The following is a 16314-nucleotide window of genomic DNA, read 5'->3' as shown; positions in this document are numbered from 1 at the left end:
AGTGAATTTGTGATATTTGTGTTTGGGATAATGCCCACTCACTTCTGGCATGTATACATTGTATGACGCTGTATCTCTTGTATGTTGCTTTTTTCTTCCTATCTCTTCTTCCTACGAAATGTATGTGTTAACCAGACAGTTGGTGTAGCCATTGTAAAAAACAACAACAACAAAGCACAATACCAAATGTGATTCTTCTTCTCTTTCTTTCTTTGTTGGCTGCAACTTCCACGTTCACTGGTATGTACATGAGTGTGCTTTTACATGCATGACTTTTTTTTACCCCGCCATGTAGCCAGCCATATTCCATTTTTGGGGGTACCAATATAAATATTTGTATTAGTTACATGAGATATGTAACAGTAAGAGATGGACCAAACGAATCTTGGTAAAAGTTGACTTACATGGGATAAAAGAGGCGACGTATCGAGCCACTGGCTCTTCTTCAGGCAAAGGAAACATGTAACATTTTCATGTGCCCCCACGGGGTTTAATGAAATAACAAAGACGTCTTGTCTTGTCTTGTCTTGTCACCCTCACCCACACAGTGGCACAAACGTGGAGCGGGACTTTGTGGAGGCTCCATCACAAATGCTGGAGAACTGGGTGTGGGAGAATGAGCCCCTGAAGCGCATGTCCAAGCACTACAAGACGGGCGAGCCCATCCCTGACGAGCTCATGGAGTGCCTCATGCGCAGCCGCATCGCCAACGCTGGGATCTTTAACCTGCGGCAGATCACGCTGAGCACGTTTGATCAGACCATCCACACCCAGCCACAGGTTTGTGTTATGTTGTGCTGTGTTGTGTTGTGTTGTGTTGTGTTGTGTTGTGTTGTGTTGACATGGGCGCAATAGCCAAGTGGTTAAAGCATTGGACTTTCAATCTGAGGGTTCCCAGGTTCGAATCTCGGTAACAATGCCTGGTGGGTTAAGGATGGAGATTTTTTCGATCTCCCAGGTCAACATATGTGCTGACCTGCTTGCACCTGAACACCCTTCATGTGTGTAGGCACGCCAGAGATCAAAAACTTATGTTAAAGATCCTGTAATCCATGTCAGCGTTCGGTTGGATATGGAAACAAGAACATACCCAGCATACACACACCCAAAAACGGAGTATGGCTGCATACATGGCAGGGTAAAAACGGTCATACACATAAAAGCCCACTCGTGTACATACGAGTGAGCATGGGAGTTGCAGCCTACGAATGAAGAAGAAAAAGTGTTGCGTCACTGTTTGTCATAACAGATATTGTGTGAAATACGGGCTGCTTTCCGTGCGGAGAGTACATCACTACGGTGCAGTGCGGTCCATCTTTTTCTCCTTTTCCTGCCTGCAAGTGTATTTGCTTCCATATCAAAGTAGATTGTTCCTCAGAATTTTGTCTGGGGCAACCCTCTTGTTGCCGTGGGTTCTTTTGTGTGTGCTGAGTACATGCTACACACAGGACCTCGATTTATCGTCTCATTAGACTTGTGTCAAGACTATCACTCAAGGTGTAAAGGAGATGGAGAAAATACTGTTGAGTGTGGGATTCGATCTGATTCAGATTTTCTCGCTTCTTAGGCACATGTGTTACCATTAGGCCTGTTAGTTTGTCTGTTAGGATTAAAAAAAAAAGAAGAAGAAATCTCTGATCTTTAGATTTTGGAACAACAAGCAAGATACCTGAATGTTTAAATGTCTTGGAATCTGGGGTTTCAGAAGTTGCTGAGATTTGGTGATTTTTTGTTTATTTTTTGCTAGGTTGAGATTTTGATTAATTAACTGTACTCTTTACGAACTTTAACCAAAGAAAGAAAAATTTTCATCTTTTAAAAAAAAAATTCTTTTACTTGATTAACATATTTCAGCTGCCATTTGATCTGCAGAACAGGGTGTTAATATCACTGATACCCATAACATGGTGAGCGACCCACAAAGGTGTGAGTGACCCACAACATGGTGAGTGACCCACAACATGGTGAGTGACCCACAACATGGTGAGTGACCCACAAAGGTGTGAGTGACCCACAAAGTTGTGAGTGACCCACAAAGTTGTGAGTGACCCACAGCATGCATGGTGAGTGACCCACAATATGGTGAGTGACCCACAAAGTTGTGAGTGACCCACAGCATGCATGGTGAGTGACCCACCAAGTTGTGAGTGACCCACAGCGTGGATGATGAGTGACCCACAATATGGTGAGTGACCCACAAAGTTGTGAGTGACCCACAGCATGCATGGTGAGTGACCCACCAAGTTGTGAGTGACCCACAGCGTGGATGATGAGTGACCCACAATATGGTGAGTGACCCACAACGTGGTGAGTGACCCACAATGTGGTGAGTGGTGAGTGACCCACAACGTGGTGAGTGGTGAGTGACCCACAATGTGGTGAGTGACCCACCACATAGTGAGTCTTTTTTTCTGTCCCTGAAGGCGGACACAGCCAAAGTGTTGTCGGAGGTGTCGGAGAGAGTGATGGGAATCAAGGCGACTCCGGAGACCAACATGGCTGCCGCCTTTGGTCACATGGCCGGGGGCTACGACGCCCAGTACTATGGGTACTTGGTGAGTGTTGCCATCACGCTGTGCTGCGTTCATATCATGTCGTGAACTTTAAGATGATGTTATGGACTTTAAGATAATGTCACAAACTTGAAGATAATTTCATTAACTTCAAGATAATGTCATGCAATCTAAGATATTATCATGAACTTGAAGATAATGTCATGAACTTTAAGAAAATGTCATGAACTTCAAGATTATATCATGAACTTTAAGATAATGTCATAAACTTTTTGTGTTAAATTTGGTTAAACTTTTAGGTAACATCTTTGTTTGCACACAGTGATGGTATTTAGTTGTGTGTGTGTGTGTGTGTGTGTGTGTGTGTGTGTGTGGTGTGTGTGTGTGTGTGTGTGTGTGTGACCATGGTAAACTTGCCTCTTGTTTTATTTAGTTGGGCAGTCTTGATACAGCCCTGTGAGGTCAGCTGGACTGTAATGTCAATTGTCATATCAATTATATCACCTGAGATGGTATCAGTGGTAAACCCGATCATAACTAACCAGCTATACTGGGTTGTGTGTGTGTGCAGCTATGTCAATTGTCAGATTGGTTATATCACCTGAAATGGTATCAGTTTTAAATTTGATTGTAACTAACCAGCTATTCTGGGTTTGTGTGTGTGTGTTGTGTGTGTGTGTTGAGATTGAGATGGTTTATTCATAAAGGCCACAGCCCCTTAGAAGGGGGATGTACAGTAAAATGATCAAGTCGTACATTCAAAGTCTTCATTATGTGACATATAAGCTTCTCCTTTTAGTGCTTTATATAGATAAAGAATGAATTCCTTCAAAGTTTTTTTCATTTGTTGATGATATTAACATGATAAGTCTAAACAGGCAAGGCTGTTGACAGTATTTAACTGGAATCAACTGTTCTCTCAGGTCTTCAAGCGACACAGCACAAAGTGAACCTCATCTTCTTTAGATTCTTGACACAAAGGACAAATCAAATTTTTGGCACTTGATAGTCGATATTGATGATAATGGGTAAATATTTCAGTAACATCCAATCTAAACCTTGTTTCATTGACATATAACGTATTTGACAAACCATTTGATATAAATCAAATCTGTCGCTATTTTGAATATGGGAATTCAAATTTTGCCATCTGTTATCAATCAGTCTTCTACGAAATACATGAATAAATTTGCTGATGTCTCCAACACCTTGGTTCAGCCAAACAAAACCAAAACCACACTCCCAAAGTTTCATTCTCACATAAGATACCCAATTTCTCTTGCCTCTGTTATCTAGATCTATTAACATTTTGTATGTGTGTGTGTGTGTTGCAGTGGAGTGAGGTGTTCTGCATGGACATGTTCTATTCCCGCTTCAAGAAGGAGGGCATCATGAGTCCCAAGGTGGGCGCTGACTACAGGCGCCACATCCTCATGCCCGGGGGCTCGCTGGTAGGGTGTGTGTGTGTGTGTGTGTGGAGAATGTGGACATGTGGATCTATGTGTTCCTTTTTTTAGTTTTACTTTTTTATCCACTTTTAAGGGATAGTAGACATGTGTGTTTTGGGGGTTTGAGTGAATGGGGGTTGTGTGTGTGGATGTGTGTGCATATGGGATGTGTGTGAATGAGTGTATGCGAGTGTGTGTGTGTTTTGGTCAGTCTGTGCAAATACTTACCATGATATTTGGTCTGTAGAGCATGTCGATATATATGTCATATCCTCTTAAAAAAAGAAAGAAAAAAAGACACATTTATTTACATACAAGCCACAGTGGTTTATCAGCGGCATATACCACACCAAAAAATTAATGTGAAAAAAAATTGTATGGAAATTAACGGTACGCAGTAAACTGCTGACCTTAGCTCAGGAGATGAACACATGTGAACACAGTACAAAGCAACACATAATCAAAATACCTGTACAGCAAAGACACAATATACACACAACCAAAATTTACTGGTAGTCACATTTATTTGTCTTCATCATTTCCACTGAAGCCACTGAAAGCTTCATCTTCACTTCAGTGTCAGAATACAGCGGGAGCACAGCTTCCTCTGCCATGTCTGCATCACTGACTTAAGTCTCGTTTTTGCTGACATTGATGAATCTGGGTCATGCTGCACTTGTCTGCTGCTTTCAATATTCCAACTTTGAGAAAAACCATTGATGATTGTAGAACGTTCACTTTGCTCCCTGCTACTTTCTCCAACGTCTGATCATAGATTCATTCACCCCAAGTTCATGTGCAGTGGCTTGGATCCCTTTCTGAATGGCCAGAATGATCGCCTTCAATTTCAGTGCTGCATCCTTAGCTCGTCGTTACATTTTCAGCATGATGGAAGTGTTTGGGCAAATCGATGAAGAACTGAATGTTTAATTGTGTGAAAATTTGGATAAATAACATGAACAGGTAACAGTATTAAAGTGCGCTCATTCAAGATGAATTCATGAACAGTTCAAACCAGTTTGGAGAGACTGGAGAATGTGGCAACAACATTGTTTGAGAATGTGGCTAACATGGAATTGGAAAAATCCACAAACAATCTGCAGTTGTTGTGTTGGTTGCCGGAGTCAGTGTGGAGGGGAAAGTTGCAGCTTATAGTCTGGATTCTACAGCAAACATTTAAAATGAATGTGTGTATATGAGTGTGTGTGTGTGTGGCAAGTCAGTGTGAGCAAACAGCTTACAGTTTTCAAGTGAGCAACAGTAAGTTGATGTTTAAACATCTCTGTGTGTGCCTGGGAACCCACTATTGAGGCTTTGGTTATGTGTGACAGTCAGTCGTGTCCATCAGAACAGACATCTCTGTGTGTGCCTAGGAATCCACTGTTGAGGCTCTGGTTATGTGTGACAGTCAGTCGTGTCCATCAGAACAGACATCTCTGTGTGTGCCTAGGAATCCACTGTTGAGGCTCTGGTTATGTGTGACAGTCAGTCGTGTCCATCAGAACAGACATCTCTGTGTGTGCCTAGGAATCCACTGTTGAGGCTCTGGTTATGTGTGACAGTCAGTCGTGTCCATCAGAACAGCAGAGGAGGCAGCTGCTGTCCTGACTATCTGGGTTAGGATTTAATTACAGTGGATGTTGTTGCCTTGCCCAAGTTATATCTCCACTCATTCGGCCATGAGGACTTTTGGACATTCAGCATTGGGATGGTTTGGTCCCCAAGGCTGCAGTGTGATCTTGCCTCCTTGTTTGAGGTTTGAGAGTCATAGTCCTGCCCCCCACCCTCTCCCCCCAAAAAAAAAACCCCCGCTAAGCTGTAAATGAATAACAGGATTTTTTTTCCTGACTCTGCCTGACTCAAGAAAAAAACATATTTTCTGCAGAACCTGTTCCGCTCATTCCGTCTGGCTGTCAGCTTGCTCTGTGTGAGCTTGCTGAAGAGAATTTGAGATAGAGTTGTTTTTATATATATATATATAAAGAATCATTTATTTTTTAATAACAAATGGACATATAAATCACATGTCAGTCATTCATAGTTCATTTTGATTAATAATAGATATACACATTTTGATTCATAATAGATATACAGACATCCAACATAGCAGTCCGTAAGAGAAAAAAAAAGACAAAAGAGGATGAATGTATAAAGCTTCATTGTGAAGGTTGTGATCAAGAAGTGTGAGATGCTGGTATGGTTTCACACAAAAAACTTGTGATATTGAACTGGTCAAAAATATCAACATTACACTGTGGATGAGTGAACTGAAAACATTGTTACACATGATGAGAAGATGTCAGAGAATATTTATTTACCTTTTGTGTTTCATCTGATTTCTAGGACTTTGATATAAGTTCACAGCAGGTGGGACTACTGTAACTTCTCTTTTTGTGGGAATTTTTGCTTCAAATTACATAGACTGATGCATAGTAATTTTTACTTTTACAGAGAAATAAAACAAAAGGACTCACATTTTTATTTTTGATTTTTATTTTATTTTTATTTTTATAGTATTTATTGAAAATATTACATGTTTGTGATATTTTATGACTTTTTTGCACAAAAAAACAAAAAAGGCAGCTGTAAGTCTTTGTCTCTTCTTCATCAGAATTATCTTTTAAATCAATGTACAAATTTTTTTCATCACTGTCCACATTGTTCATAACTTCCTCAAATGTTTAATAGACATTTGTTTGATGAAACCCCTTTTAACTCTTTCACTGCCAAGTTTCTGTGTGAAAAAAGCCCCCCAGCACCAGATATTTTAGACTTGAAGCTCTCATTCAAAGGCTTCAGCTCATGTGAAAAACAACATAATGGACTTGTTCACTTCAAACTAGGTCAGGGGATGAAGATTAGTAATTGTTCAATTGCCTGGGAAACTGGCTGCAGCTGTCAAGCTTTGTTACAGTGTGAAAGATTGTCCTTTTAATTGGACTCCATAATATCAATTAAAGTTGCTTATGGCAGTGCACTGTCTAGTCGACTCGAGTCGCCTATGGCGGCTAAAGAGTTCATCTTATGGAGAACGGCATTATAGAATGCTCCTAGAGCTCAATAAATATAATGGAAAAGCAGCCAAGGGGTGATATGTAACATGCACTGATCAGCCCCGTGCAGGGAACTGTTGGTCAGACCTCAGCTTGACTGTTGCAGGATGCCGAGGTGATGTTGAAGAGCTTCCTGGGTCGTGACCCCAAGCCAGACGCATTCCTGATCAGCAAGGGGCTGCAGCCAGACCCGGTGCCAGTGCCGGCGCCGGTGACTCATGAGAGGAAGTCCAGGAAGTAGCCAGTCTCTGTGAAGTGGGCCAGCTGTCATGTGGAATGGAACGCTGACGGTTTTCACAGCAGTTGTGACTGGCTGTTGTGCTCTGTGGACGTGTGTGTGCTTTATGGAAGCCGATCTGTTTGTCAGTGGATCAGCATTTCTGTGTATTTCAGCATTTATCTGTGTTTTCTTCAGGGAGGGAACTTTGATATAGTTTTGATGTTCCTTGGTGAAATTCTTTTTCTTATTCAAATCAAAGGGTGTGTGTTCACATTTAGTCTGGATTTGTAAGTGTAGTGTCTGAAAGTAACAACTGAACACACTGTCAAAGTCACTGCAAGCCTGACAGAGCTGGTATGTGGTACTTTGTAAAAATCGGGTATTCCCTCTGATGGTCACACTTTGGCTTGTGTAAATGTTTTTTTGGGTTTCTGTGGTTGTTTAGCATTGATGAGTTTAACAGCATATTGGCTGATGCCTTCAAGGTCAAGCTGTTTGAGGGGATAAGTCCTTTGCAGGTTTTAGCGATTTCTGGTCTTCATGGCAAAAGGTGTGAGGGGTGGGGTGATGGTTAGTAAACTGAATGTGTATGTTGTGATTTTGGAAGCAGGGCCTTTTGTGGGGGGAACTATTGCACTATGACAGTTTCTGTGGTCAGCTGAGGCACACACACACACATTGTGCTGCTTTTCTGGTAATGCCTTTGTTGGAATGAAATGAAGATGGTTTGGTTGTCCAAACCTTTTTTTCTGCAATAAAACATGTTGTGCATGATCTGGTATCAGGGAGTCATTGACAGATTTGCTCCATTCTTTATATTTATACATGTTATTCAGACTCTGAATTCTGCTTTACATACACAGTTTACTTGATTCCTGTTTAACTGCAGAGGTGCAGGGGGTATGAAAAAAAAGTGTCTGAAAGATGCACAGATACGGTTCTGTCCTATTCACATGCCTGGTGATGTGAAGAGTACCACTTGTGCCAGTCACGTGTCAGAGTCGGTCACATCACGCTCACAGCATGTCCACAGTCTGACTGCTGCTTTATGTGTCAGTCAAGACATGCAGCGGTGACATGTGCTGGACAGTTTGTTCACAGATACTGCTGTTTGTAAACACCAGGAAAGATACACAGATGCATCCACACAGAAATGAAAGAGTGGTTTCTAGGCAAATAAAAGGTTAAGGTTAAGTTGAATTTCCAATAGGCTTTTATGGCCATCAGGGTGATCCCAGGAAACACCAGGAAAGATACACAGATGCATCCACACAGAAATGAAAGAGAGTGGTTTCTAGGCAAATAAAAGGTTAAGGTTAAGTTGAATTTCCAATAGGCTTTTATGGCCATCAGGGTGATCCCATAAGCTCTTATGGTCATTGGGGTGATCCCATAAGCTCTTATGGTCATTGGTGTGATCCCACGAGCTTTTATGGCCATCAGGGTATTGAATTCCTATCCACTGTGTCTAAGGCTCGGCATGGGAATGCGTGGCCCAATCCCCTCCTGCAACAGAAGTCTGGTACCCATTTTATAGTTGGGTGGAGTGAAGAAAATTGGAGTAATGCGCCTTTCCCCAAGGCACGCAACAGCATGCCGGAATGGGGCCTCGAACCTTGATCACTGGTGAGCACAGGACCACAAGTCCAAGGCCTGAATGATTCTGCCATGGTGCCTTGCTGCTTGCTTGCTGCCTGTCCTAACGATGTGACACTAATTCAGACTGACCTCTGCATATCAGTTTTTTGTGTGCCACATCTTTGTCTGAACTTTCTCTGAGGAAACATTTTAGTGTGCCTGTAAATGTTTTTGCTGAACGTGAGCAGGATTTCCGGTTTGGTTGGAGGGAGACATGACAAGCACCAGTTGTTGATGACTGGCAAAGGTTAGAAACAGTTTATTTCACGAGCCCCCTGAAGCCACTGAAAAATTACATGCATGCATCTTTTCCACACACCATAAGATGAAAAATAGTGACATCAAAAACTAAAACAAAAAAAGCCCACTTATGCAAACAAGTAAAATACATGTTTTCTCCCAGCAATAGACAAAATTCTACCAAAAAGAAATATGCAAGAGACCAAAAAAATTACGTTGCAAACAATTTTCTTTTTTTTTTTATCTTTCAGATAACAGTAAGTGGAAATTAACAGTTTGGGTGGATTCTGTAGTATCTAGATAACCATATTAGTGGATTCTGTAGTAGCTAGGTAACCATATTAGTGGATTCTGTAGTAGCAAGGTAACCATATTAGTGGATTCTGTAGTAGCTGGGTAACCATATTAGTGGATTCTGTAGTAGCTAGGTAACCATATTAGTGGATTCTGTAGTATCTGGGTAACCATATTAGTGGATTCTGTAGTATCTGGGTAACCATATTAGTGGATTCTGTAGTATCTGGGTAACCATATTAGTGGATTCCGTAGTATCTGGGTAACCATTTTTGTCTGATGCTGTATAAAAAAAAAAAAAAAAAAAAAAAAAAAAAAAAAGGGGGGGGGGGGGGGTGAGTGGCACAAGAACAGTAGTGAAACTCAGCATGATGAGCCACTGAGCGAGTCCTGTCATACTGTACCACAGTTGCTAGGGTCCTCTTGATGCAAACTTGTGCGCTCTGATCAATATTCCAACTTTTGTTTTGAGTACCTGAAATTGAACATGTATGAAGATCTATGATGCACAGACCTGACATCGTCTTCCCATTCTGAAAGACCTTCGTTGTGAGTGGGGTGGAACAATTCTTCTTCCCATTCTGAAAGAGCTTCGTTGTGAGTGGAGTGGAACCATGTTGGCACCATTTAGCTGTTTAACCCTTTGCCTGCTGACCGTGATGAAATGAGACCTGTGTACCATGAGTTTGAAGTGCAGTCAGTACTTTTCTTGTGCTTCTTTAGCGATGAATTTGATTTCGCTGAACAAACCAATGCAGCAGGAAGAAGTCCAATTGAAGAATGATGAACGACAACTTGATCTGAAAGCTCTGCTTTGTCTCAGTGAGGTGACAGCTCTTCACCGACATCCTGATCAGTAAGCTCTGCCTTGCCTCAGTGAGGTGACAGCTCTTCACTGACATCCTGACCTGTAAGCTCTGCCTTGTCTCAGTGAGGTGACAGTCCTTCACTGACTAGCTTACTCATCAGCAGCAAAGAGTCAAGTTGAAACTTCAAACTGTTTGTTCTGGTGTTTGTTTATGTTTGGTTTTTGGAAAACTGTACAGTTGTTGTAATTTTTTTTTTTTACATTAATATTACAAGGCAGCACAGCAGTCCTCTTGAAACAGTATGAATTTCATTGTTATACAGTACTTTTTAGAGCTTTTAGAATCAAACACATGATGTGCACATTGCCGACCTTTTTATTTCAGGATTCCTGTGTTACATTAAGTAGTCATAACAGGTTTTTCTCTCCCCCCCCCTCCCCCCACCATTTTTGTTGTTTTTGCTCATGCTGTTATAAATAATTTGGAATTTGGCATACGTTTATAACTTTTGCTGTTGTTAGCCATTACATTTATAAAGTCAGTGACTTTTATTTTTTTTAATTTTTTTTTTTTTTTAAGATAAAACTGATGATCTCTGCACCCTCTTTAGATTTCCCAGAAAAAAGTCTCAGCAGCTGTGGTTGAAATATGATTTTTAAAGTCCAGATCAAGCTGAAAACGTGTAATATAAAATCCGTGCCAACAATTTTTTTTAATGTTTTTTTTTTATTCTTGAAGTGTATGATGGTGTGAGTTAAACAACTGAACGACAAATGGTGACCAGTCCTGTCAACAGTGTCAAAATTCTGTTCACAGATCCACATTGACAGGGCATCAAGTTCCCATATGCTAGGAACGAAGGGGGATAAAAAGGGTGGTGTTGCGCTGTGGTGACACACTCTCCCAAATTTGCACAGAGAAATCTATTACAGCAAAATTTTAATACTGTACAGCACAATGCAATTATAATACAACAAAGAAAAAGAAATATCACATAATGACAATATAATGATGTAGAAAAAAATATGATCACACACATGCTTGCATGTGTGCACCTTTTTTGTTCTCAGTTATGTATATCGTGATCAACTGTCTCGCTTGCTCTCTCTCTCTGTGCCTCTCTCACATACACAAGCACACAGATACATGCAGACACAGACACACAAATGCACGAACACATACAATATATATGCATACACACACACATATACACTCATACATACATGCATGCATGCATGCACAAGGAGTTATTTAAAAGCTTTTGGGAACATCTTTTGATAGCCTCCATCAAGCCATCTTCTTTCACAGAACTGTGCACTGTTACTTCAGGGTTTGAGTTGGCTGAAAAGTGTTTTGTAATTGTAAATATAATCTATTGTGTTTTTTTTTCTTCCACAACAGATTTCTCTGTCTGAAATTCAGACTGCTCTCCCCAAGGAGACTTGTTGCTACAGTGCAAGGGCCACCCTGTTTTCTGTTTTTCTCTCTTTCTGCAAGTGTATTTGTTTTACTGTCAAAGTGGATTTTGTCTTAAAAAATTGGCAAGGGACAAGAAAAGCATTTTGGAAAGGTTTCTCTAAATTTTCTTTTGTTGGAAATGTTTTGCTGCAACATTTTGCTTCAAAGTAATGTAGTTTGTCAGTCTAGTATTGTTTCATGTTTGTGTCATTTTATCTTTTCTCCAAGTACACACACACAACACATACACTTCTCTCCCCCATCCCTCTCATGCACGACATACACACCATTTACTGCATCTATATACTTGCCTTCAGAAACACAAAAACCACCCTCTCAAGATTCTGTCCCCAGAAATATGACTTTGATATGTCTGAATGAACATCACTTAGCCAATACCACAAAAGCAGAAAACTCTCCCTCTCAGTGACCAAGACCAAACAAGAGGACATTCAGCATTGCGGACCGATGACTGGGAGGACGTAGGTTCGATCCCCCATCAGAGGTGGGGGGTTTTCTGGCCTGTGGCCAGCTCCTACCCAGAGTTAAGTGTGCTATGGGCTCAAATGGGAAGACTGGGACCACACAGTAAAAGGGTCATCCCCTTCAGGTTGCATCTTTAGGAGTGTTGGTCACTTTAACACACACCTTTAGCCCCTTGACTGCTGAACCTTGATGAAATGAAATCAACGTGTCATCAATATGATGTGAAGTGACAACTTCCCGTACACTTTTGAGTGATGTGATTTATGTGACGATGAAATGACGCATCCAAAGAAGAAGTAGTCCAAATGAAACGAAACGGCAACCACCATCCTGACCTTGTAACATCAGTCTTATCTCAGTTTGGCAAGCAGCAGCCCTTCACTGAAGAGAATACTCATCAGCAGGCACTGAAGGTGTTTAATTAACAAACAGTTTTTGATGCCTCCAGTCTTTCTTGACACACAACTGACAGGCAAAGGAATGTGGGGGTTGATTGGCTCGGACTCTGCCCCCCCCCCTCACCCCCTCCCCCCTTCCCCCAACCCCCCTCCTACCCCACTACTCTTCCAGGGAGAAAAACTGGGCCAGAACGTTTAGGAAGGCGAGAAGGTTGAGAAGCACGTGCAACACGATGTGAAAGCAGGTCAGCCGGCCCTCCTGTCTGAGCACCATGCAGCGCACCAGGCATGGCAGGCCAATGGCGTAGTAGAATCCGCACAGCGCGCCTACGAAACTGCACACACACACAGAAGGGTGTTGCAGAGCACTCATGCATGCATGCACACACAAAGACAAAGATTTTCTTGCAGCAACCTGTGTTGAAAATCACAGGGAATATTTGGTGGTGGTGTTCATTCACTCATCCTTGCCCACAACTGCATGTTCCACGAGACTGAAACATATTCAATGAATAGTCGCGAAGCAATCATAACAAAACACATGCATGCACACACACATACATACACGTGCGCAAGCACACACGTGCATCTACTTGAGCATGCACAGAGGTACGCACATTCCCACAGACGCACTCCAGCTGGGTTAGATTTTTTAGAAAAATGCATAAGCACTCGCTCCAGTTACGCTCGTAACATAAAAATCCATTTCATATTATTCCTGGTGAATGTTCTCATACTGAAAGTGCAGAACCTTATTCTAGCAGCCCCCACTCCACACCCTTCCCCTCTCCCAGCACCCCCTCCTTTCTCCCTCACATACTGTAAACTGCTTTGGAAGTGCCCACCACCTATTTGCACAAAATGTTCACTGTGAAGTTGATGTGCGTGTGCTTGGTTCTTTACCCTTTGTGGGAGCCCTTTACCTTAATTAGTTTCATTACAAAGTACTGGTTGGACGTTCACTCCATGTGTGAGCAGTCTCTCGTTAAGCTCTCGGTATCAGCTGGATAATCCAATGACGAGAGTTTGCCGAGAGATTTAATTCGTACTGATTGACAGATTTTTGCATGTCCAGAGACAGACCTACTGTTCTCTGCAAGCTATAAAACCAACCTCTAGCTGCTGAAACGAGAGGCTGCATCATGGCCGAGTGATGTCATGCTCACTTGGGTTTTCAATGACACATTGCCTTTTCTGCTGAGTTCTGTTCATTGTCTCTGGATCTAAACCTGCACTGCTTTGCAGAGTGACACGCGATCCCAAATAGCTAATCTGATTATCATTTCTCGATTTTTTTTTTTGGGGGGGGGGGGGGGGGGGGGGGGGGGGATTGGTGTTTACAAGGCCGGCACATGCATGTGCAGTTTTATTTTTAAAACCAAAATGAGTGTTGGGGTAGGGTGGACATTTAGGCCAACCAGACAGCATAGTGGGGTTTTTTGGCACAACACTTGCTTTTATCAGAGACGAGCATGGGCTTACAGTTGAGCCAAGAGCACATTAAAAGCTACATGACAAACTGTTTGTCCAGTACAGCCTGTGAAAGACAGTGACTCAAACATGGCTTAGCGTTGCAGTCTTGTGGGGACCAGTTGGCCTTTGGGAACCATCACCCAACACCGACTGTTTTTAAAGCCCTCTTGGCTGATAGAACGGGAATGTAACATGGGCAAGACACTCCCCACTAAAGGCTAATCAAATTCGGGGGCAGCAGTTGCCTCCTGTGCTGTTCTGATGGTCATATTCAGACACAACTGATTATCATATAAATCTACAATACTATCCGGCAAGCACGTGCTTACCTGATGATTCTGCCGATGTGGGGGAGGAAGACAGCGAACAGCACACAGATGGTCACCAACAACACGTTCAGCACCACCACATGATACACACTGCACAGTCAGACATGAATAGGTCAAAGGTCACCAGCACGTGACACACACTGCATAGTCACAAATGAAGAGGTTAAAGGCCATCAGCACGTGATACACACAGCACAGTCACATGAACAGGTTAAAGGTCACCACCATGTGATACACGCCGCACGGTCACACATGAACAGGTCAAAGGTCATCACCACATGATAAACACCGCACAGTCTCATGAACCGGTTTAAGGGTCCCGTATCTTTCAAAGCCATAGGGCAGCCAGCTCCTTTTCTCTCTCTCTCTCTCTCTCTCTCTCTCTCTCTCTCTCTCTCTCACACAAAGCATGAGCACACACTCATACACACAGACATAAGGAGACTCACACATGCTCACAGCAGACACACATACACGCGTGCACACACACACACACACACACACACACGGACCTGGGCCAAGAGGAGCGGAAGAAGGCGGTGAAGAGCTGGATCCGAGTGATGAAGGCCAGCTGGGGGAAGAGACAGGTCAGCTGGAAGCACAGGCCTGCACGTGCAACCAGGCCCAGCATGTCTTCTGAAGCGATATTGTCCAGCAGGTTCTGAAGCACATCACACCAGCACAGCTCTCGAATGAGGCAAATATTTTTTTCTTCTTTTTGTTTGTGGGCTGCTGCTCCCACGTTCACTTGTATGAACACGGGTGGGCTTTTTACGTGTAAGACCGTTTTTACCCCACCCCCACAGGCACAAACAGGTCTTTACATATGCTGACCTAGGAGATCCGTAAAAAAATTTCCACCCTTTACCCACCAGGCGCCTTTACCGAGATTCGAACCCGGGACCCTCAGATTGAAAGTCCAACTCTCTAACAACTCGGCTATTGGGTCCCTCAAATGGAAAAAAAAAATCAAGCCATGCTGCTCATGCCCAGCCGACCGCAAGGGGCCATTTCAGGGCTGAATGATACCCGTAGGTGCTTAAAACCAGTTGAAGTGAACATCAAATAATGGTAAAATTGGTCAATCAAAATAACGGTAGAAAGACTAATAATTCAACCACGTCTCGCTCAGCCCTCCTAAACTCTGGATCACGTTAATTAAAATATTGGAAGTTATATATATATATATATATATATATATATATATATATATATATATATATATATATTATATATATATATATATATATATATATATATATATATATATATATATATATATATAAAATCAAGGCCAATTCATCCACGTGTGTCTGAAAAGGTGTTTAAACTGTTGGTTCTTCAGTATCTTATTATCCCAGAGTAAACACTTCACCGCTTTACATGAATGTATAGATATGCAGATACAGATAGACATATTCACTCATCTGCAGGCCTACCCTTCAGTCCAGCAATTCATCTCTGCCTGGCTCAATGTACCTGAACATTTTGCTTCTTCTTCAAAGAGCCAAACCCAAAGCTCTGGTTCATACCAGGGTCCTGTGTCATTAAGGCCCGCTTCCTAGGCGGCTCACATCAATTCATTTCCAGTTTCAATGTGTCAGCGTGCGGACTGACCCATATACGCTTCGCATAAGAGGGCAGAGGTGGGGGTGTGGGGGGGCAGATGCTTGACCTTCGAATAAACCCAACCCACTGGTCAGTCCTTGACATCCTACCACATATTTTTTTTGTAAAACATTAATATAAAATGAAATTAGATAAGTAAACAATTAAGTACATTAAAATGTAAATAAATGAAACTGAAAGATACGTAGAAGGCAGATGAAATAAGAAGAAAAACAGGGCCACTTTCAGCGAACCTGTGCACTCACTCCCACACACACACATGCACACCCACATAAACACGCACACCCACCCCTACCCCCACCCACACACAGACACACACACGCACG

At 42.2% G+C, this 16314-nt stretch overlaps 2 protein-coding genes across 4 annotated transcripts in view; one reads left to right on the top strand and one right to left on the bottom strand.

The window, feature by feature from the left end:
* LOC143295434 (thimet oligopeptidase-like) overlaps positions 1-11273 on the top strand; it is a 41515-nt gene extending 30242 nt beyond the window's left edge. The window contains exons 13-17 of one of the 3 annotated variants that reach the window (XR_013057015.1): positions 549-780; positions 2424-2555; positions 3848-3964; positions 7121-8423; positions 8556-11273. Coding sequence is in view for 1 of the 3 variants with exons in the window: in XM_076607129.1 (XP_076463244.1) it covers positions 549-780; positions 2424-2555; positions 3848-3964; positions 7121-7255 (616 nt within the window). In the remaining 2 variants the exon portion in view is untranslated. Of the gene's footprint in view, positions 1-548; positions 781-2423; positions 2556-3847; positions 3965-7120 lie in introns of all 3 variants that reach the window. The other 2 variants (XR_013057016.1, XM_076607129.1) reach the window with 2 other exon arrangements.
* A 1444-nt stretch (positions 11274-12717) lies between these two features.
* Positions 12718-16314, bottom strand: part of LOC143294592 (neutral amino acid transporter 9-like) — an 18425-nt gene continuing 14828 nt past the window's right edge. Inside the window, exons 10-12 of the mRNA XM_076605965.1 lie at positions 14872-15020; positions 14360-14449; positions 12718-12892 (exon numbers count right to left, since the gene is read on the bottom strand). Coding sequence (XP_076462080.1) covers positions 12718-12892; positions 14360-14449; positions 14872-15020 — 414 coding nt within the window. The remainder of the gene's footprint in view (positions 12893-14359; positions 14450-14871; positions 15021-16314) is intronic.

The sequence above is a fragment of the Babylonia areolata genome, chromosome 20 (genome assembly GCF_041734735.1).
Source record: "Babylonia areolata isolate BAREFJ2019XMU chromosome 20, ASM4173473v1, whole genome shotgun sequence".
NCBI lineage: Eukaryota > Metazoa > Mollusca > Gastropoda > Neogastropoda > Buccinidae > Babylonia > Babylonia areolata.
The sequence above is the reverse complement of the archived record's forward strand: the minus strand, read 5'-3'. Positions and strand labels throughout refer to the sequence as shown.